At 42.7% G+C, this 20,967-nt stretch overlaps 1 protein-coding gene and 2 long non-coding RNA genes across 4 annotated transcripts in view; 1 reads left to right on the top strand and 2 right to left on the bottom strand.

The window, feature by feature from the left end:
- LOC116653429 overlaps positions 1-8,369 on the bottom strand; it is a 15,201-nt gene extending 6,832 nt beyond the window's left edge. Inside the window, exons 1-4 of the long non-coding RNA XR_004307247.1 lie at positions 8,170-8,369; positions 4,273-4,381; positions 868-1,000; positions 1-33 (exon numbers count right to left, since the gene is read on the bottom strand). The exon at positions 1-33 is cut by the window's left edge and continues 129 nt beyond it. This is a non-coding gene — a long non-coding RNA (uncharacterized LOC116653429). The remainder of the gene's footprint in view (positions 34-867; positions 1,001-4,272; positions 4,382-8,169) is intronic.
- Positions 8,370-8,511: 142 nt separating this feature from the next.
- LOC107313283 lies at positions 8,512-16,409 on the bottom strand. 2 transcript variants are annotated; one of them, XR_004307183.1, is made up of 3 exons: positions 14,733-16,409; positions 14,047-14,155; positions 8,512-13,944 (listed from the first exon to the last, which is right to left on the bottom strand). It is a non-coding gene; the product is annotated as an uncharacterized LOC107313283 (long non-coding RNA). The 2 variants fall into 2 exon arrangements; XR_001554896.2 differs by having other exon boundaries at positions 8,512-14,155; positions 14,733-14,852; positions 14,956-16,409.
- A 102-nt stretch (positions 16,410-16,511) lies between these two features.
- SLC25A4 (solute carrier family 25 member 4) lies at positions 16,512-19,265 on the top strand. The gene is made up of 4 exons (XM_015861405.2): positions 16,512-16,716; positions 16,985-17,471; positions 17,995-18,135; positions 18,429-19,265. The coding sequence occupies exons 1-4, from the start codon at positions 16,606-16,608 to the stop codon at positions 18,584-18,586; spliced, it is 897 nt and encodes a 298-aa protein (XP_015716891.1). The 5' UTR covers positions 16,512-16,605; the 3' UTR covers positions 18,587-19,265.
- The last annotated feature ends 1,702 nt before the right edge of the window (positions 19,266-20,967 follow it).

The following is a 20,967-nucleotide window of genomic DNA, read 5'->3' as shown; positions in this document are numbered from 1 at the left end:
AATCTGGCATAGGCTGCAGCCACCTATGGAACTCTACAAAACATCAAAACAGACAGCCTTTGAAAAGCTCATCTGCAAGGCAAAATAATGGCTCTGCAGTTATCTGACTTGTGCTTTTCACCACAGTGACTTATGTCAGAGTGACTAATGAAGCAATCATCTAGGAATAGCTCACACAATATTTTAGCACTCTAATATAGTATGTGAATTTAAAACAAAAACAAACAAACAAACTCCCAGGGCAAATTATTTAGGATTTTCACATCTGGGAGAGGGTTTAACCACTGTTTTTGCTGTCATTAGAATTAATTAATACTGAACACTTCTGGAACTTTATCCTAGTTCTGTGAACACACTAAAAGGGAAAAGAAGCTGGTGGCTTGATTCTGCTGTTACATCTTCCTTCTATCTAGTGCATGCCAACAGCCTGATACCACTACAGTAAATATTTGCATATCAGGCAGCAAGAGCCAAGCTACTGATGTATTTGATTTCTAGGGTAGCTTCCTTCTCTTGGGATGTATGAGCAGTAAATGTCACTACCTCATGGCTAATTAAGTCTACAGTGTGCACCATGAATATCAAATGTACACCTATTACAGCATTTGGGTAATATGGTGACATGGTCTACAGATAACTTTGATAAGGTCAACTAAACAGTAGGAGAAAACAAACCGACTTTGAGTGCATAAACCTTTTCTAATCTTTCAATGGTAATATATAGAATATTTTTCTTTCAAAATTTGTCTTATGTCTGATATACTCATTGCAGATTCTGAATAAATTTAGTCTTCATTAATCCACTTATCATCACCACTAGCGTAAAATGTAATTATAGAGAAAGAAGATACATTTTGCCATACTTACATTAAATTCTGCATTGTCCATCTATGACTGTGGGCAAAGGTTTCCATATCATCCTCACTGATTCTATTCCTTTAGGCTCAGAAACTTTTTCTTCCACTCAAGGCAAATCTTTCAGCTCTTTTCCTGTTAATATCTATGAGATTGAGAACATGGTTCAGGTGCCGAGTCTCCTACAGCTCACTCTGTATCTTTATGGTTTGTTTTGGGCCTACCTGAGTGGATAACAAGGGAGGGATGGAGGAAATGGTGGACTCTGTGCAAAGGGAAGCCATCTCAAGTCAATATACAGCCATTTTTTAACCAAACTTAGTTCTTTCACAGCGTAACCTTCCAACCAAAATGATACCTTTTTTGAAGATAAATAATACATATAGAAAATCAAATTTCCAATTAAATTATTATTTTAGTAAATAAAACAGCTTCACTGCCATTTTAATGAGCAGATGGGTAGGAATATGGCTGCTGGCTAGGGCCAGCCCACTACATACAGTAGAGAATCTGAGACAAAACCTGCAAGAAACATTTGTTTTAATAGGAGAAAAGATACTGGGAAGTAGGTGATGAAAGTGAAAATTACCGTGCCTCAGTCTTACATTCTGATCTCAGTTACACTCTAGCTTTGCACTGAAGTAAATGAAGTTACCCCATATTAACATCAAAGCAATCTGAGAAAATTATCTGGTCCCCAGCTCTCAACATGAAGCAAATAAAGAGCTGTTACCTAAGCCATGCTGTGAGGCTTATACACTCTCTCCCACTCAACTTGAGCAACAATATTCCCGAAGAGCATGTATAATTATTTCCTTGGATCGTGTTCAAATACAGAATTGTGCCATGGAAGGTACAATGATTTCTGTATAAACAGTAATTATTTCTAGGCAACAAGTTCAGGCATGATAATAATCTTTGAAATTGCTAGATTGAGTGCTTTCTGAAGGGTGACTTGGAAATGGGACTGATTAAGTTCAAAAATTGACTGCAGCACTTAATTGCTCCATGATCAGGTGTTATTCCCTCTACTGTAACAAAAGACACAGCTACTCTAGCCCCTCTCTGTCCCACCTTATTCTGGGTTTCTAATCTACCCGTTCTTTTGCCTGCAACCAAGACAGGCCACTTCTTAAAATACTCATCCTCTTTGTTCTATACAGTCTACCTTTGGGCCTGGCAGTGTTTGTATGCTTGAGAGTCTTCTAGTATAGAGGCTAGCTGCTGCTGGTTTTATTTAACTAAATGCCGTTTTTGGTGGCATCTGATAGTACGGGAGTCACACAAGACATGCACAAAACTCAACGTCTGTAGTCAATCATTCAGATTTAAAGAGATTCTGAAAAGTAGAGATCTATTTGTATGAGATATGGCAAGAGATGGCAATGGATGGTAGCTCAGCTTCTCAGGTCATTTTTTTTTGTGGGAAGATATCAGAGGAAAAAGAGCTTTCATAGCCTTATGATATTTTTCTACACTTTCTATTGCAAATGTAAGCTATGCATCCAAGGTCTCTGCCTAGTACACTCTCATTTATAACAGGCAGCTTTAAACTTCCAGTTACTGCACATTCCTTCCTTCACTGTTTAATGTAGAAGGACCAAGTGCTTTAATTAATTCAGCAGCAAAGTTCTGGATATTGTATACAGTTCTCTGGTAGATGTCATACAGCCTGTATCAAGCTCAGCCAGCATTGCAAAGGTCTTGACGCTGGCAGAGTTAGGTTAGTACCAATTAGGATTCCTACATGTCTCTACAGATAACAGTGCTGTTTGCTCCCTGATTGAAAAGAATGCTAGATACAACTCTGCATGTTAACTACTGGTCAATACTACATAGCACAGCTTCATAATATTGAAATATGGGCTCAGTCATAGGTCTCCTGAGGGGCTATAAATAGCTGTGTGTGTTCTTACAGATGCACTCCAAGCACTTGCTAAGAAGAACATTGCTTCTTTTAGGGACATTGGCTTCTCTTGATCTCAGAATTTACTTGGTCACAACAGCTGAAGTAACCTGTGCATGAGAAAGAAAAGCAGGAAGCTCAGAGAAAGGGTTGCTGCAGCAGAGTGCACAGAAAGAGAAAGAAGGTCCAGTGTTGTGCCTCTCTGTATCTTATTTCTGAAGCTTTTGATTTCTCATAATTTGGTCAGTTTTGCTAGAGGATCTTTATTGCCTATTTATATCTTTACCACAAGAGAAACAGGCTATATTCCTGGAGCTGAAAAACTTCACAGAAATTCAAGCACAACCAAATCCAGGATAGGTACAACCCATTCAGAAGACTACTAAAGAGAGAAATGGAGAGGAGGCCTTGACAGGGAAAGTATGAGAAAAAACAGGAAGCTACCCAAAGACTTTCAAGGATCATTTGAGACACTTTTAGAGATTACCTAGAGGATATCATTCCAGAAGGACATATAAATCTTGTGAATCCTGTATCCTATTTGACAGTACTGTGTTAAAACACGTGGACAACTAAATTTAACCTCAAAGCTTCCTAAAGCAGGATGATGAGGACAACGAAAGAAAAAGCAGCTAGTGGAACAGGAAGAAACACTTTTATCAGCTTTGCAATGTGCAGTTGTCACCTGAAGTGCAGGAACTACCTCATGTCATTTCAGTACAGTGAACTCAGTCTTCTACCTATCCTTCATGCATGTATGCAGACTACACAGAAGATACACCCTTGTCTGCAACGTAACTCAATAACATTTGCATTACCTTTAAGCAGACTAAAAGCTATGTATGCATGTAAGAGGGTGGGATGGATTTCTCCAGTCCCAGATTCTACAAGAGACTTGCACTCACCTCATGCAATGTCACTGGCATCTACTCTGTTAATAGCACAACTGTCTGGGGAACAGAGTCTTTGTTTTTGGAAAATTATAGAGTATCTCTACTTGGCCCAATATTTCTTTATTTTAATTAAACTCTCATGCATATCTAGGCCTTGGAGGCTGAGTAGAGCTCCTATTAAGCAACATCACCTTTTCAAAACAACTTCAGATTATATATAGGGTCTGTAAATGCTTCAACTTCTTAGAACTGCATCAAGTACATGTATTACCATTTTATTTTTTTTTTTTTGGAAATGATTACTTGGAAAACGATTTGGGAAATGATTTATGTAGAAGTTTGTCATATTTTCCAGCCTTCAGGAAGCGTGAGGATACATTACATGACTCTGAAGTCCTCCAAAACACATAAATGGTGTTTCAAGAGAAACTAGATAATAAACAATACATACCCATAACATCAGCTAATTTTAAATGCAATCAGCATTCTCCGTGCAAGAAATATATCATAAAGAAGCATATTTAAGAAATGAGAATCAGTTTGCAAATGTTACGTGAGCCTCTTAGATTAAAAATATTTCTACTCACAAATGAGAAATAAAATGCATACGCTGCATACCAGGAATCAAACCTGTCCATGAACTGGGGGTATCTGACATTTCCATCTTCATCAAGGGGGATTCTGTCAAGTAGCAGCTCAAACTCTTCATCAGTAATCTCCGCCAAACCTGAAACAAACAGCAGTTAGCAGCACTAGCTGGCGGAGTTCACATTTGGGTCAACAGTACCCACAATACCCTGAGCATATGGCTGCCATTAACTCTTTGTTACTGCTTTGGTCCTCAAGATCAAGAGCACCACGTGAATATCAGAGGTTAATCAGGGTTTTGATCGCCTCAGCTTTCTCAAAGAAAGAAATTCTACCCGAGAGTCCCGGCATTGGTGAGGCACAGAAATAGAAATACTAGCATATTGAGCTGTGTGCAATTGTCCTCTATAAAAAAGTTATTCATTACACTAAAACACTGGTATTGCTTAAACTAGTTAACTCTGAAAGGCTTTTCATTTGGACTGTTTAGCATGAAAGAAAATGGAGAGAAAAACTGTCTTTTCGAGAAACAGCTTCTTAGTGCTTTTGGAAAGCATTTCATAATGGCTTTAAAGACATTTTGCATACAAATATTTAAAAGTGTCAGTGTTTATTCACCAGCAAGAAAGTGTTTTCACCTCTCCGGAACAATCAAAACATAATCCTTGAAATACTGGCATAAACAGGAATGACTTAAGCAATAATAAAGAGCCAAGGCATCCATTCATCATCTTGCAAAGCTGATAAAAGTCAGCTGACTTATGGAGAGATACATCCTGGTTTTGGCAAGGCAGTGAAAGGGTACACAAAACATAGCATTTACTTCTTGTTTTGGTTTCATCGCCTTGCTTTCCCACTTTATGTAACTCAAGAAATCCTTCCGTTAGAGTGCCACAGCAGCTTCTTATGGGGATTTCTGACTCCCAGGTTTGGAGCATGGCAAATGGCTCATTTATCCTGCTCTAGGCTGTAGCAAGTCTGCTGAGGGCAGATAGAGCTGCTTTTGTGTCTGCCCTCAGCTGACTGTACTTATTTTACTGCCTTTCAACTTTGCTTGTCTACATTCTTCATTCATTTACACACGTGCACTTATGAAAGCTTGTATTCTGCCAACAAAAACACACATAACCAAAGTAAACCCACTGCATTTTTTCCTTATGAAGAACAGAAAATCCAGTTTGGCTGGGGAGTTTCAGTAAGAACAGATTCTCAGGAATCCATAACTGTTCTGGGGCTAAAGAACATTGTACGGGTGCACTAAAGATTAGCTACTTGCACATGTAATCAATGGACAAAATCTCCTGTTGCTATCTCCTAATCTGCCTCTCTATCATTTGCTTCAAGGGATGACATGCCAGAAAGAATTAAGGGCTGTATAATAGGCATAAGCAGTTGAGAAGCTATGCTGAGAACCAACGTGTAAACTGGCCACCTTGCAGGTAGGCAACTAAAACAGATGGATTGACCATTGCTCATTTATCACTTCTCTGTGTATAGTCATATTCACAAAGAAATATAGGCAGGTTCCACATAAAATAACACATGAGATCCAAGGAAGAACAAGAGCAGCACTTTATACAACATTAGTGATTTTGTATAGTGCAAGAATGTGTCTGGGGAAAGAAAGTGCATTTTTTATATTCCACATGAGTATCTTCAAATGGGTGAGATAGCAGCAAACTCACTACCTGTTCAAAAAGCAAAACTAACTTTTTGAACACTGTGACGTTCTGGAATTAAAAACAAGAATTGCTGGGGTCTAAAAAGCAGCCAAAAAGATCTGAGAAATGGATCTTATCCACTTTGTCCTCGTTTAGAGTAAAACTATCAAAGAAAGGCCCCACTTCTGGCAACTTCATCTGCCTTGTACAAGAGCTTTTGTAAACCCCGGAGGGAGAAATTCACAATCACTCCACTACCTGTAGCTGCAAATAAATAACTTCTCAATAACTAGTTAGGACGGCCTCTCTCTGGATGCTGGCTAATATTGTTCTTTTTTGTCATTTCTCCTAATAACCAAACGAAAAACCAACCAACCAACCATCTTGATAGGAAAACGAGTAGCGATTTTCTCGGTATCGAATCCAATTTTGTCACGACCCGTTACTGAGAATATTTCTCAGTTCTATGGGTTCAGCAGAGCTCTGGGTAATTGCTCATTTAATTTCTCTTAGAGATGCTGATAGCCTGAGCTAGATAAGCCTTTCAGTAACATGGAACGAACCACAGCACTGTGCCTATTGCAGTGAGGGCTCCTAATCATTTCTTTCGTAAGAATGTCTCAACATGTTCTCCATATCAAGATAAACATGGAGAAGACTGGAAAAAAGGCTTGGCTAAATGTAATGCTCAAGAAAGCTACTGAACTGTCAGCTGCCAGGATGGATTCTTTTACACTCATGGAGCCACTGCATAAACACCAGGTATACTACCAACAGTGTACAAGTATATTTTATAAGAAAAATGCCAACAGAATTTAATGAACTAAATAATAATGACATTTCTACCAGGAGGATGGATCAGAATCATGCCCTCGTGGATGCTTTGCTGCTTATCATTGGTATTACTTAACAGCCTTCAAACCGTTCTGATTGCAGCTCTGCTGGTCACACATGACTCCTCCTTGAACCTAGCTGGGGAAAAACAGCTGTCCAGAAAGAACTCAGTGATCTCTGGGTGCCACAGTCTCTCTTAGATGTCAAAGCCATGTCAATGTTGAAGGACTCCAAGTTCCTCAGACACATTTAGGGAGATGGGAGCTGATCCTGAAGCTCTATAAGTATGCCTGTGTACATCTGATATGTGGGGTCGTAAATCCTACTGAAACAAAGTGGGAATCAATACAGGGTTCCAGAGGGTGCATCATTCCCACTTATTGTATCCAAAAAATCCAAAAATACATTGACTGATCTAAAGGAGTAAAACTGGGGGAAGGGAGGAACAGCGCTGCACCAACTTTGCATACTGACATTTTCTCCATTATTAAAATTCCAAAGACCTATTTTACATTACTGATCTCAGGATTTCTGGAAGCATGCTGTGACTACATTACATCCAACGTGCTCACTGATGTGGAAACAGAAAAAGCATTGAATGAAGAGAGTGTATGGCCTATACCATTTGTTATCCCAAACACTGATATTATACTTTTCATTCTGAACTTCCCCTCAAGCTTTACAAACATATCCAAGATATACAAAAGCAGTAAACAGGAGGATCAAGTGCTCCAGCATGCAAATGCAGCCACCTGAAACTAAGCAATGATTTAACCAAACAGCAACAGCACACAACAGACGAATCACTGAGTTCTCTAGGGCACATTTTCAAAGGCAGGTGCAATGGGCAGGACTTGAGAAAAAGATATCTATTAACTGGAGGGCTAAGCCTATTTAGACAGAAGCTGATGCAAAATGCAAGGGACTGGTTAACAGTGAGGTTGAGAGAAAATGCTTTGGCAGGAAGCCCAGAATCCTGGCAAAGGGAGCACCTGCAAAAAAAGCCACATGTGGTTTGTTGTACCAATACCTACATTTGCACATACAGACTGGGAAACTCTTATTTCCATTTTATCATACGTTTAACATCTGCAGTATCCTCAAATTAAGGCATCTCACACCTTAAATCAAAGGAACAGAGAGGTAGATAAGGTACATTGGGAAATTCAACCAGTATTTCAGTGAGTTGTCAAAGTATCTATTCAGGGAACGAAGCAAGGCAAGGTATATGCAATTCCTGAGAAAGAACAGGCAGTTATTAGGTGCACAGCCATTACATCTGAGTGGGAGCCCACCAAATTGATGGATTTGAGAGTGCTGGTTGATAAAACACTAAACATGAGCCAGCAGTGTGCACTTGCAGCCCAGAACAACAGCATCCTGGGATGCATCAAAAGAGAAGCAGCCAGCGGGGAGAGGAAAAGGACTGTACCTCACTACTCTGCCCTCGTGAGGTCCCATCTGGAGTACTGAGTCCAGATCTGGGGCCCCCAGTACAGGAATGATGTGAAGCTCCTGGAGTGGGTCGAAAGGAAGGTCATAGGGATGATCAGAGGGCTGGAGCACCTCTCCTATGAAGAAACACCGAGGGAGTTAGACTTGATCTTTGATTCTATGATTTTTAAAAGACATAGACCTGATCTCAGTGAGCTCATTTCTACTTGCCAATGTGCAATGGTCCACATGAAAATAGAGGAGCGTTCCACCTTATTTGTCCAGACAGACCTAAATATTTTGCATCAGTTAACACACATAACTTTTTCACCTTCATATCCTGAAGACTATAGCAACTCCAGCTGAACAGCATAAACACCCTGCTTCTCAGCACCACTATGCAAGTTTCATTCAACTGAACTTATTAGGGTTACCATAAATGATGTGAAAGTGTGAAAATTTCACACTCTAACTCTTATAAATGCTATCTGAATCTGCCACCTGCAGCAAACTGCCCGTCCAAACTATTTTAAGCCAGATTCCAAGGTCAGCACTTGAGCCAGTCTTCTCTTTGCAATTTACTTCAAGGACTGACTGAGTAACTGAGAATTTGGCACAGCGAGTGTGGCACGTGCATGAGGGGCAGAGATTTCTTTAACAAATTCATCAGCATTGGCTTATAGTTTAATTGCAGTTAATGCTCAGCTTTTCCTTATTATCTTATTAAGCTGAGCTTTGAGGAATTCAATTAAGATATCTATTGTACTGCAGAAAATAACAAAACTGTACGGCAGTGCTGTCAAGGGGTCATGATACAATTACAGTTCTATCCAACACTCCAGCAGCTCCTCACTCCAACTAAGCTTTTGACAAGCTCAATGAGGCGTTTTCTACGCTGAAAACAAATCAGTGCTGAATACAGCCTGTTCGCTGCTTCCTTTATTCCAAGTGTGCCCTGCCATCTAGCGGCAAGGACATTCCAAAAATACCATCTTGTTTTCCACAGAAGGCAAACCTTGTATGGAAAGCTTTCCTCTTCCTAATATACATGCTTCAGATTTAACCACAAATCAGTTAAGAAATACCACAAAGAAAAAACGGAACCTGCCTAATCCATATTATGCTGAAATGCATGATCCAGGAGCAACTTCTATATGTAGTTTTGCAAAAAGTTAAGCCCCTTATTCTTGTTAACAGAATCCAGAGAACCGAACCTTTGCATTCTTTTTCCATATACAGTTTTCTCTATCTAGTTGCTCTAAAGCTAAAGAGTTTCAGACCATACAGTGACAGTAGTTATTCAGAAGGAAATATGAGGAGGTAGAAGAGATTAATGAAGGGTATATAAGAATGAAGTACAGCCGCAGCATAAGAACTACCCAGCTATGCCACAAATTGACATGTCTATTCCAGTAATGTCACTTCTGTCATTTTCCCTCCCCTCAGACAGCCAGCCATTCTCATGCTTGTGCCTGCATAACAGCTTCAACTCACTATAGGGGACATGCTGGAAACTTTGCTTTTTGCAGGCTGCATGACTGCTAATGCTGACTTAAGAGGAGACGGGACCTTTCTTCTCTCAGGTGAATTTCCTTTGTTTTGAGCTTCACCAACAGTTTATGTCCACAAATGGTTCTCAAATTAAACACAATAAATGTGATTAGACAGACACTTAGCAGAGTGTGGCCAAGTGGAATGAAATCAGACTGAAACAACTTTGCCAAGCTGGCTTTGATTGCAGTCATAGCAGATGTACTGATTCTCCCATCCCTGTGAAATCTAAGAAGGAAAAAACAAAGCATGATCAGAGTTTACCCATTTATTTTTTCCAACCAATATTTTCAGTTACTGAGACTACACATAAAACAGATGTATTTTTTTTTTTCATCTTTCTTTCTTCTGTTGCTGATGTAGATATGATGGAAGCAAATACACATCAAACAAAAAACCTGGCATGTGAGAAGATTATGATCACTGCTCTAGTCAACCAGCTCCCCCTTCCATCCTGGCTGAGGAGCAAATATTGCCTGCACAAATAAGCATCTCAGCCAGCCAGTGGTATAGGGTCTCTCCTTCCTCATCAGCTTTCAGAATCTGGCAAATGTGGGTAAATGGTCCAAAAACTGAAGAGCAAAGCAAGCAGAAAGAAAAGTTAAACAGGGCCTTTAACTGGTTCAGTATCTTTGACCGGATGGGTCAAGAGTTAGACTGGCCTGATTATTGTTTACAACACAAAGACAAAAGGCCTCAGGTTTACAGGCCATTTGAAGTTGCAAGACTATAGAAAAAGTATTCCTCAACTGAAATCAAAATATTAGCTCCTGAAGGCAGAGGCAGCCAATGATGAGCCTCACACCTCATTTGTTACAACCACTTCTACTTCCAAAAATCATTAATTGACTCACACATTTTGACAGAAGGTTTGATTCATTTCAATATCCATGACGTGGCTGCATAAATGAGTGACCACAAACACACAAACCTCTGCACACTGTAAAAACAACCTGTCACGTTGCTTACAAGATTGATGTTACTTATCACTGTACAACACCAGCTGTGTCACAGTTTTGGATCAGTTCTGCTTTTATTTAGTGCCTTTACCATCAGGAAGAGAATGCAGAATACAACTACAATTTTCTAGTATTTGGTACCAGACAGAAAGTGAGAATTTTTTTTTCCTCTTTGAAAGGGGGCCATCACTTGTATTCCTCAAGCAACGCTGAGAATTATCATAGAATTGAGCTCCTTTAGTTAAATAAGAAAGAACCATCAACAACAGAGTCTGGACAGTATGTTTGCTTTCAATAGCTGCCACATATATCTGCATTTGTGCAAGGGTTTGGAGCCACCTCCAGGTCTGGCAAGGTTGCATTACATTAGGACTAGGAAATGCTTCTTGATGGGATTTCCCTCCAGTTCAGATGGAAATATCAGACTGCTTTCATTTTGCTTCCACACTGGTTTACAAATTAGCTATGGGAGAAAAGTTCCAGACGATTCTCTGCACCCTTTACTCAAAAAAGAGTGACCTTGAATGATTACAGAATGACCTGGGTTGGAAGGGACCTCAAGGATCATGTAGTTCCAACCCCCCTGCGTAGCAGGGCCACCAAACATACGCATTTACTAGATCAGTGATTCTAGCTTTCTTTGTAACTTCATCTCAAGTGCTTGTAAGCCACGTTTTATTAATGTTCGCCTGAATTTCAGCATAGCCTTGTATGAGCTTTTTTGAATTCCAACAACAGAGGGCAGCACCATAACCTGTTTCGGCTTGACACCAGCCTCAGAAAAAGTCCCTCTGCCTAGGGCTGTCTCCGCCGTTTATCACAAAGGTTATTTTAGGATACTCCTCTGACATTGGGCACAGGCCCAGCAGTTAGAGGCACTGTCTACTTAGTAGGTATCTCCGGCTTCCCGAGTCACCCCAGCTATGGAAGGCCATGTATCCTGGCGCTATCCCAGCCTGACCTATTCAGGGGAAAAACAATCCTGCTTCAGAAGGCCAATGCTAAAATAAACCCGTGCTTGCTGGAGAGCAGAGGGGAGGCAAGGAAAAGCAGCCTATGCAAATGCATGCTTCACATCCTCCGCTGTAAGAGACCTCCTGCCGCCCCTATTACTACTGGCTGAAGCTAGGAACAGCCTCCCCTGCTGAGCAGTGCCCAGTAGGAGAAAGTGCACAGCTTTAGGTTAGTTTTCCCCTAAGCTGCGCCAAGGAGATCTCTGCTGCTCGCTGGAAATGAGGGTGTTGTAGAAATGGAGGAGAAAGGGGAGGATATAAAGAGAAATCTACTTAGGACACTTTTACATCATATACTCATTCATACTTACTTATAATACAACTGTACACACTAGGCACATCAATTCCAAACAATACAGCAACATTTAAGAGTCTATAATAATAAATGTTAGTGTAATCAGTATTTATTTCTCCCGACTTATGATCAAATACTAAAAAGTCTTATTTTTCCTTTGAATCAGAGGTAGATAGTGCTTTTCTTGTGCTCCTGCACTAAATGTATTCCCAAGAAGCGCTACCCCAGCAATGACTGAGACACATTATGTTTTTATCATGCTGAGGCAGCATGCCACATCATCTATTTCCTGACTTCTGCTTCCACCCCCATCATTTTTTTCCCTCTCATATCCTGCACACCAGCTCAGTTTGGCAAATTGAAATCCAAAGGAATTTTTTGAGTTGGGACTCAAATTGCATCTTTCCCAGAGTGAGCTCTGAAGCAGTAAAATACTCCACAAACAGCTTGGACGCCACTTGCTATTTCAAATTGGTCTCAGACATCTCCTTTGAAGGTATCTTTTGTCTGGTTCAAACACTAAGCTTTGGGTTAGATTCATAAGCCACTGGAGGGTCCTACATTACCCAATGCAAAGACACAGTATCACTTCCTGTCAGGCCCATGGAGACATGCAGAAGCTACTTAATTCCTTTGCAAACTCTTTCAGTTGTGTATCAACCAATCCAACCGTCATGACTGCCCAAAGGTCTGTGGCTGTCTAGATCAAACCACACAAGAGGCAGCAGCGTCAAAAACTGCTGCATAGAATTCTTCAGCTTGACAATGGTCTGCTGTGCATTTTCAGCTTGTTACAGAATAGCAGTGGAAACATCTTCACTCACCTGTATTCTGTGCAGTGACACGGACACTTAAAGCATGAAATCAACTTTGCAACAGTCATCTACGCAGTACCTACCCCTTACATCTCTCTCTGCTTTGCCTAGGTCATTTCTGATAGGTGTTAAAATAATTCCTTCCGCTCAGGATATCTTGTTCACAGTGCAGCAAGAATAAGCTCTGATGTCTATAGATCATCTCAACCACTCTTCTCATTGGTTTGGTTACAGCTTTCAACATAAGCGCCTCAGTCCTGGAAGTTCTGTCTGGCAGACCTCTTTATTTCATGCATATATATGCTGGGACTAAGGACAGTTTTACATAAATGAATACATGTTCTTGCTTATGCTTTAGTAATTCAGGCAACTGGTGAAATAAAAACCTTTACTCAGGAGTCTTGATTAGCTCTGCTCCCAGCAGTTTTAGAAGAAAATGGTTTGTGAAGAAAACAAGTAATCAAGAATTTCAGCTGAAAAAGATGGGGGGAAAAAAGAGAGAGAAAGCAAATAAAAATGAATAAAAAGATTTATTCTCTTCAGATCCTCCATCCTTCATGGTGCCTTCTTTATTCATCACTATGGATTACTCTCTAAGCTGGTCACTGAGTGTCCATCTCCAACTTTCATCTTGTCCCTAGAGTTTCATGTATCAGCTGCAAATCTTGGTGTTCCATTCCCACATATTAAGGCTGAGGTGTGCTTTCCCCATGCGTCCACACAGACAGTGCCCTGATTCAAGGTCTCATCACTTTAGTTACATTTCTTTCTGTCTGGTCTGAGAAATGCAGTCTTAAAATCCTCTTACACACCTAGAACATACTGCGTAGATACAGCCCACTATCTTTACTGTATAAACCCCATCTTTGCATCCTTCCACCAGCTCACAGTTCTCCAACACACGACCTAAGTTACTCTTTGTAGTCTCACAGCCCTGCACAGCCCGTTGTGAAAATGCTGGCTCCTGTCTCCAGCCTGATGGGTCAGAGCATGAGATTAGCCTTCACTTCATATTGGTGACATTTTCAGACTGCCATTTTGTGCATCCCCTCACAGGCTTCTCCACTTACGTAGGAGGAACTCGCCACAAACATAAACCAATCTGACACGGAGAATCTACTGCAACCCCACAAATCTCTTCTGAAAACAAAACAAAAGAAAACACATTTCTTCTTTGGCATCTTGCCATTACTTTACCCAGAGCTTGTCTGTGCTGGAGGGTGGTGGGTCAGCATGTCTTACAGACTGCTCGTGCTCCCCCTTGTGTCTGCTATCGGATGGAAATCCCTATCCTTGTTCAGTAGTGCTGGTAGAGTTAGCAGAAGGTCCTTTACAAAGTGCATTTCATCTCCTACAAGTAGAATAAAAAGGCTGGACTGTCACATACATGGAAGATCTAAATAGACATTTGGAGCAAAAATAAATCAAAACCCACCACCCAGAGCAGCAGGCACACGTCTTGGTCTAACCCATTATTTTAACACTGTTAACAATGAAAGTTGAATATCCCTTGAGACTGGGCATCTGGGTTCTGGGAAGGGAGATCAGAAGCATAAAAGGTGACTACTCGCTTTTAGTGCATTGCTTTATTTAAATACTGGCAGCTGAGGATACATAGCATTACTGCTACAGAAATACGTATCTAACCAAAGAACTTATGTGGTACAGAATAATGATGTATAACAGTAACTTTGAAGACTAGCTGGAATTTTGATGATAAAAGCTTTATTAAAACTTATTATTCATTTAGAGAAAATTAAAAGCAACATAAACAAGCTAAAATGAAGAGGGTGGGGAAGAAGCAGGTTTAAGGCCCTTTTGGGCTGGACACTCCCCACCACAGTCCCACTGCAGGCCCTACTCCCCGCCCTCCCGGTACCACCCTGCTGCTACTCACTGACCCCAGCCAGCAGGGCACTGGTACACACCTGCCTGCATGCACTGAGGAGACCTCATCCAGCTGGGCAGCACTGCAAACACTGCCATCCCGTGGGTTCATGTGAAACCAGCAGCAGAAGCCTTGAGGTGTCAAGAGGATTTTTACTTTCCTGTGAAAAGAGGAGACACCACACTTGGTGAGTTAAGCATGAGGAAGAAAAAGCAAAGGTCAAGAGTACCTACGCCTGTTAAACAGTGAACCCCTCAACTCACAGTCTAACTTTAGGGGTCCCCTGTGCTTCCAGTTTGCACCTGTTTTCAGCTCTTGCTTGGAAAAAAAGGTCTCTTCAGGTGACCTCTCTTCCCATTTCTTAGAACTGGGGAAAGACTCCATCTTGCTCATGGTGGCTTAGGTACGCAGGGTTAAAGCTGCTGTTTCTGAAGTTCATGAGAAAAGACCTCTACCTCAACAGACTGGAGAGCAGCAGAGAGCAAGAGAGGCTAGGGATCAAATTTAGTTTCATTGCCTTGTGTGAACACAGACGTCAGCGAGAAGAGATTTGCTGTCCTGAAGGGAATGTCTCTTCATGGAACAGCCAATCTTTCAGCACCTACATTGAGATGAATTCTATTTCAATTATTGATACTTATTACTGAATTAAAGCTGACCTTATTAACCTCAGCTTTCCTCAGTACAGTATCATCCTGGAACCACATATGATGACTGTTTTAAAGCAAATTCCTTAGTATACACTTACAGTCTGTTGCACTGGCTTTCATACAGCTACTTGTTGCCAGGTAGAATCACAAGCTTGCACAGACATCAGCCAGAGGGAACACGTGAAGAAGGCCACATAATCTGCATCTGAGTCTCAAGTGCTTCCCTATACACTGAAGAGAGGCAAGGTTTTGCTGCAGCCCTCACACAGGGTGTGAGCCAAGCAGCCTGAGCATTCCCAAGCACGTGCTTCCTGCAGGGGGGCCTGACTGCAGTGCATGCAGAGGGTCTGACCTTGTCAGGTTGAAACCAGGGCACGCTGCAGGAGGTCACGCTGCCTCCTCTGTGGCAAGGCAGCCTCTGGAGCACGCTGGGATGTTGAACACCTCAAGGCTGGCAGGCTCACACTGCATCAGACGCAAAGAGGTTCTGTGTCCTTGCCTCGCAGAGGCCTCACCTGCTTCTAGTTCCTCTAGTTCTCAGACACGTGCACACCACAGCACTGGCACAGGTTGCCCAAGGAGGCTGTGGATGCCCCATCCCTGGAGGCATTCAAGGCCAGGCTGGATGTGGCTCTGGGCAGCCTGGTCTGTTGACTGGTGATCCTGCACATAGCAGGGGGGCTGAAATTCGATGTTTACTGTGGTCCTTTTCAACCCAGGCCATTCTCTGGTTCTCCTATCACCTCCCCGTCAGCCCGCCGCCCTCCTGCAGCACACACACAGCAGAGGCTGGAGGCCATGCACACAAAGCCCGCACCTCCAGCACCCTCAATGCCCGCCGCCAGCCCCTACAAACAGTTATTGCAGCCCGAGGTATTCCTGACAGCTCCCTCGGTCCCCTCGGGTGCCTCCCGCGAGCTATTAATACAGCAGGCACATGCTCTGACATCGCGTTCCCCGCAGCCACCAGATAACTTTAATTTGCCCTTTAAACGTCCCGACACCGCCGGCCCTCGCCGTCCCTTCGGAGGAACATGGCGGCGCTGCTTCGCGCCCCCCAGTGAGGGGCGGGTCCCGGGGGTCCCAGCCAATGTGCTGGCCCCGGGGGGCGGCCTTGTCCTATCGCGAGAGGCCGCAGGTTATAAGCGGGGCGGCGCGGAGCCCCGGCCCATTTGGCCGGCGGAGCGCGACAAGGGGCTCCTGGGTGGGGAGGTGCGCGGCTAGTTGGGTCTCCGGGAACGGGGTGTCGGACCGGCTCGCAGCATGGGTGACCAAGCGCTCAGCTTCCTCAAGGACTTTTTGGCCGGCGGGATCGCTGCCGCCATCTCCAAGACGGCTGTCGCCCCCATCGAGAGAGTAAAGTTACTGCTGCAGGTGAGCAGGCGGACGGCGCGGGGGGTTGCGGGGCTGCGGGCGGCGGAGCCCGACGGAGCCGTGCCACAGGTGGGCCCGGAGCCACCCGGTTGTGCCTAAATATGGGAAGGCGCTCGGCCGGCTCCGGTTTCGCCGGAGCTGCCCGGGCTCCTCGGGGAGCGGGAGCTGCGCCAGGCGGCGGGCGGGCGTTCGCTGCCCATAGCCGGCGTGCGGGGTCACCCCGCCGCGTCCTTGGCCCTGCCCTGCCACCTTCCTCTTGCTTCTCCAGGTCCAGCACGCCAGCAAACAGATCACGGCGGAGAAACAGTACAAGGGCATCATCGACTGCATCGTCCGCATCCCCAAGGAGCAGGGCGTCATCTCCTTCTGGAGAGGCAATCTAGCCAATGTCATCCGGTACTTCCCCACCCAGGCCCTCAACTTTGCCTTTAAGGACAAGTACAAGCAGATCTTCCTGGGGGGAGTGGACAGGCACAAGCAGTTCTGGCGCTACTTTGCGGGCAACCTGGCATCCGGCGGTGCGGCTGGAGCCACCTCGCTCTGCTTCGTCTACCCGCTGGATTTTGCCAGGACCCGGCTGGCGGCTGATGTGGGCAAAGGAGCGACTGAGAGGGAGTTCACGGGGCTGGGCGACTGCATTGTCAAGATCTTCAAGTCCGATGGCTTGAAGGGCCTGTACCAGGGATTCAGTGTGTCTGTCCAGGGCATCATCATCTACAGAGCAGCCTATTTTGGGGTTTATGACACGGCCAAGGGTAAGAAGCGGATGGAGCGGTGGCAGCGAGGGAAGATGTAACCAGTAAAGGCATGCTTGGGCACCCTGCCCTACAAGGACAAGCGGGGCTGGGCTTATTACTGCTCTGGGGGGCTAGTGCTGGAGTATATGCGGGTGTTTTTGAAATGCATTCCTGCCTTCCTCAACTTGCTGCTCCAGGCAGAAGCAATGGGTTTGCAGTTGCTGTCATTTCTGTGGTTTGTTTGGCTTTTTTAATGTTTATATGGGGGCTTGTCCCTCCTTGAAGCCCACAGAGGGCTGTGCATGAGAGAGCTTTTGGTCCGGGAGTGTCAAGTGGTCTGTAGGTCACAAAATTCCATAATCCTATCAACTTTTTTTCACTCACAGCAACTGCTCATTGTCAAATACAAAGTGAGAAGTTGCAGGCACGTTCCTATTGACTAGACTGAGTGACTTCTGGGTTTGGTGGGTGACTGTTCCTTTCAGAGCCATCTTCTAACGCTTTCCCTTTGTACTGCCTCATAATTTGTTCTTGGTGGCAGGTATGTTGCCTGATCCAAAGAATGTGCACATCATAGTGAGCTGGATGATTGCCCAGAGCGTCACTGCAGCAGCAGGGCTGGTTTCATACCCTTTTGACACTGTGCGACGTAGGATGATGATGCAGTCTGGAAGAAAGGGAGGTAAGAATACGTTTGTTCTTATGGCATTCTGACACTGCAAGTATTATTTCATTAGGATGCAAGGTAGCAGTGTTGTGTTTGGGAGGGATTTCTATAGAGGGGTTGTTGGTTATCCACAACCCTACAGGAAACTTCTGATTATGCCTTAGTACACTCTACAGGCATTTCTAGTGATATCAATGGCGTTTTAGTTTTCATATGTTGAATTAAAATGACTTCAGGAACTGATGATTTCATTTGAAATTCTTGGTTACTAGCTCAACCAACCTTATGACCTACGTTTGTTTCCACAGCTGATATTATGTACAAGGGCACAATTGATTGCTGGAAGAAGATAGCAAAAGATGAAGGATCCAAAGCATTCTTCAAAGGTGCCTGGTCAAATGTGTTGAGAGGCATGGGTGGAGCTTTCGTACTAGTACTTTATGATGAAATCAAGAAGTATGTCTAAAACTTCACATCCTAATCATAGTTCAGTTGTTCTCAATCAACTTTTTAAAATAACTATTGTGATGTAATGGACAACTAAATATTTCCTAGGGAAACAGAATAAAACTTGAATAACATCCAGTTGAGAGAGGGATGCATTTATTTTAAATCTGTCCACTACAGCACAGTTGCACTTTGTATGGAAATTCCTCCAACATTTATATTGGAAACTGTGTGTATCTATTGTACCCTTTCAAATTTCAGATAAAGCATTTTGTCTAGAGACAAGATGTAGGTGGCATACACCTAGTTTTAAATTTAATGTGAACTCAATGTGAGATAAGCCTTTTATACTAAGTCATGTCTCTAACTACCCAACATCATGATGATATAACATGATTTTATAAGCCATGTCGTCTTTAAAGCTGTTATTTTTCTTAATCTGATATGCAAGTGTAAAGAGTATCTGCAAACTACTGGCAGCAATGCTCTGTGAGTTCCTAACTGCAGCCTTTTCACTGACATGTTCAGTTACACGGTTGTGGTCAAAACCAACTATAATGACTGTTTTTAATTGTACTTTGTAGGAGATGGAAATATTGTTAAAGATACCCTATATTTTCACAAAGCAAAAAGTTGTCTGCTCTGATGTTCAATTGAACTAAAACTGAACTCATGAAATAAATTAATATATACATGAACTCTTCCTGTTGTTTTCAATGTGAAGTGGAACAGCTCTACAGAAAGTAATGTACTCTGAGACACAGTCATGTCCAATATTAACCAAGACAATTAAGAACTTCTCATGGTTATTCACTGTGGCATTTTTATAGTGGGTTATTCAGCTGAGAGCTCTATGGATTTACCTGTTTTATGAGCAGGAGAAAAGGGAGAGCTGAGACTGCAGGCTCCGTATCTTGCCATCTAGTATCCTTTTCCTGTACTTCAAATTCTTCAGACCTCCGTCACTTATCATGACTGTCCTTATGGGTGCGACTACTGTGTAAAAGCAGCAACAAAGTACTAAACTAATAATAATAGCCTTTTTATCCACACCAATTCTCAAATTACCTAAAAATGTACAGCTAATGCTGCTGGTTGCCCTAGTAAAGGAAGCTCCTTTGCTTTTAAACCACAGTACTGCTATAGACTTTAAGAAATGCTTCATTCTTGAGCTTCCAGGCTTGTTCTCTGCTCTTTCTTCTCTTCTGTCCTATGAGAAATAGTGCCTCTTTAAACACAGTTCCCTAGAAGTTGATCAGCCCTGGTGTGTTTTCTACCTGGTGGCAAATAACCAGGGTTGTAACCTATTGAAGTTTAAGGTCATGAAGAAAATCATGGTGTTTATTGCAGTAGTCTTATAAATCATGACCTGTGTGCTTGTCTTTCTCTTCCTTTGCACATTCCTTAGAGAGGGTCTGCCAACACACTGTAACCGTTCACCTCACTAACATGGGTGCATATGGTATTTGAATAGTTTGGAGAAGATAATAAAACAATGTCAGACATACCAAACTTTGGGGGTAATTTAGGCATAAATAAATATGAAAAGAATAAGAGAAAGCAGAAGTTACAGAGGGATCTAAATAAGAACAAATATCCTGGATTTTATTTAATTCTGGGAAAAAAAAATTCTCAAACATTGCAGAAAAAAAAGGCAAAAAATAAAAGGGGAGTGAAGGCTGTTAAGAAGGAAAATCAATGCAAGCAAATTTCTCTGGAGAAGAAACAGTAGGTGAAATAACACAAAATGCAGGTAAAAAAGCTCCTTATTTCTGCTTATATGCTCACACTTTGGCATTTAACAGGCAGCACTTTCCACAAAGATACTTGGGGTGTATGAATCCAAAACCATCAATTGATTAACCATTCTCCTAAAAGCAGCACTGTTCCCTCAGCGTAAAATCAAGTTATCTGCAAAGCCAGAAAGCTGCAAAGCTAGAAAGCAGGCAGTTTTGCAGATAATTTGCTACTACTCAACAGAACCCTGAGACAAATCTCACCCACTATCAAGCATGCATGTACTATACTACACAGCCTATAAAGCAACCCACTAGGGGAGGGCACTGAGGCATTTATCTTGTGGATCAGGAGGAGGTTAGGATCTTAATTAGGACCTTAAGGGTGGATCTGAAGGGTAAACCTTACTCCGTGAGTGGGAGGGGAAGAATTTATGTCCACAGGTAGAGTTTTCCCTACCTTTCTACAGGTAGAAACATGCTCAAAGCTTGTTATGGAAGAAACAGCAGCCACCAGTTCTTATAAAAACAAAGCAAACAGAAGAACTTAAGGCATGCTGAAAGGCACAGCAGAAGAAAAACCCTAAAAACAAGAGACCTCCTCACCATTTTCCCTTTCTGGCCCTTTAAACAAGAAAAATCTCTCAACAGCGTGTTCTAGTGT

Source organism: Coturnix japonica, chromosome 4 (genome assembly GCF_001577835.2).
Source record: "Coturnix japonica isolate 7356 chromosome 4, Coturnix japonica 2.1, whole genome shotgun sequence".
Lineage (NCBI taxonomy): Eukaryota > Metazoa > Chordata > Aves > Galliformes > Phasianidae > Coturnix > Coturnix japonica.
The sequence above is the reverse complement of the archived record's forward strand: the minus strand, read 5'-3'. Positions and strand labels throughout refer to the sequence as shown.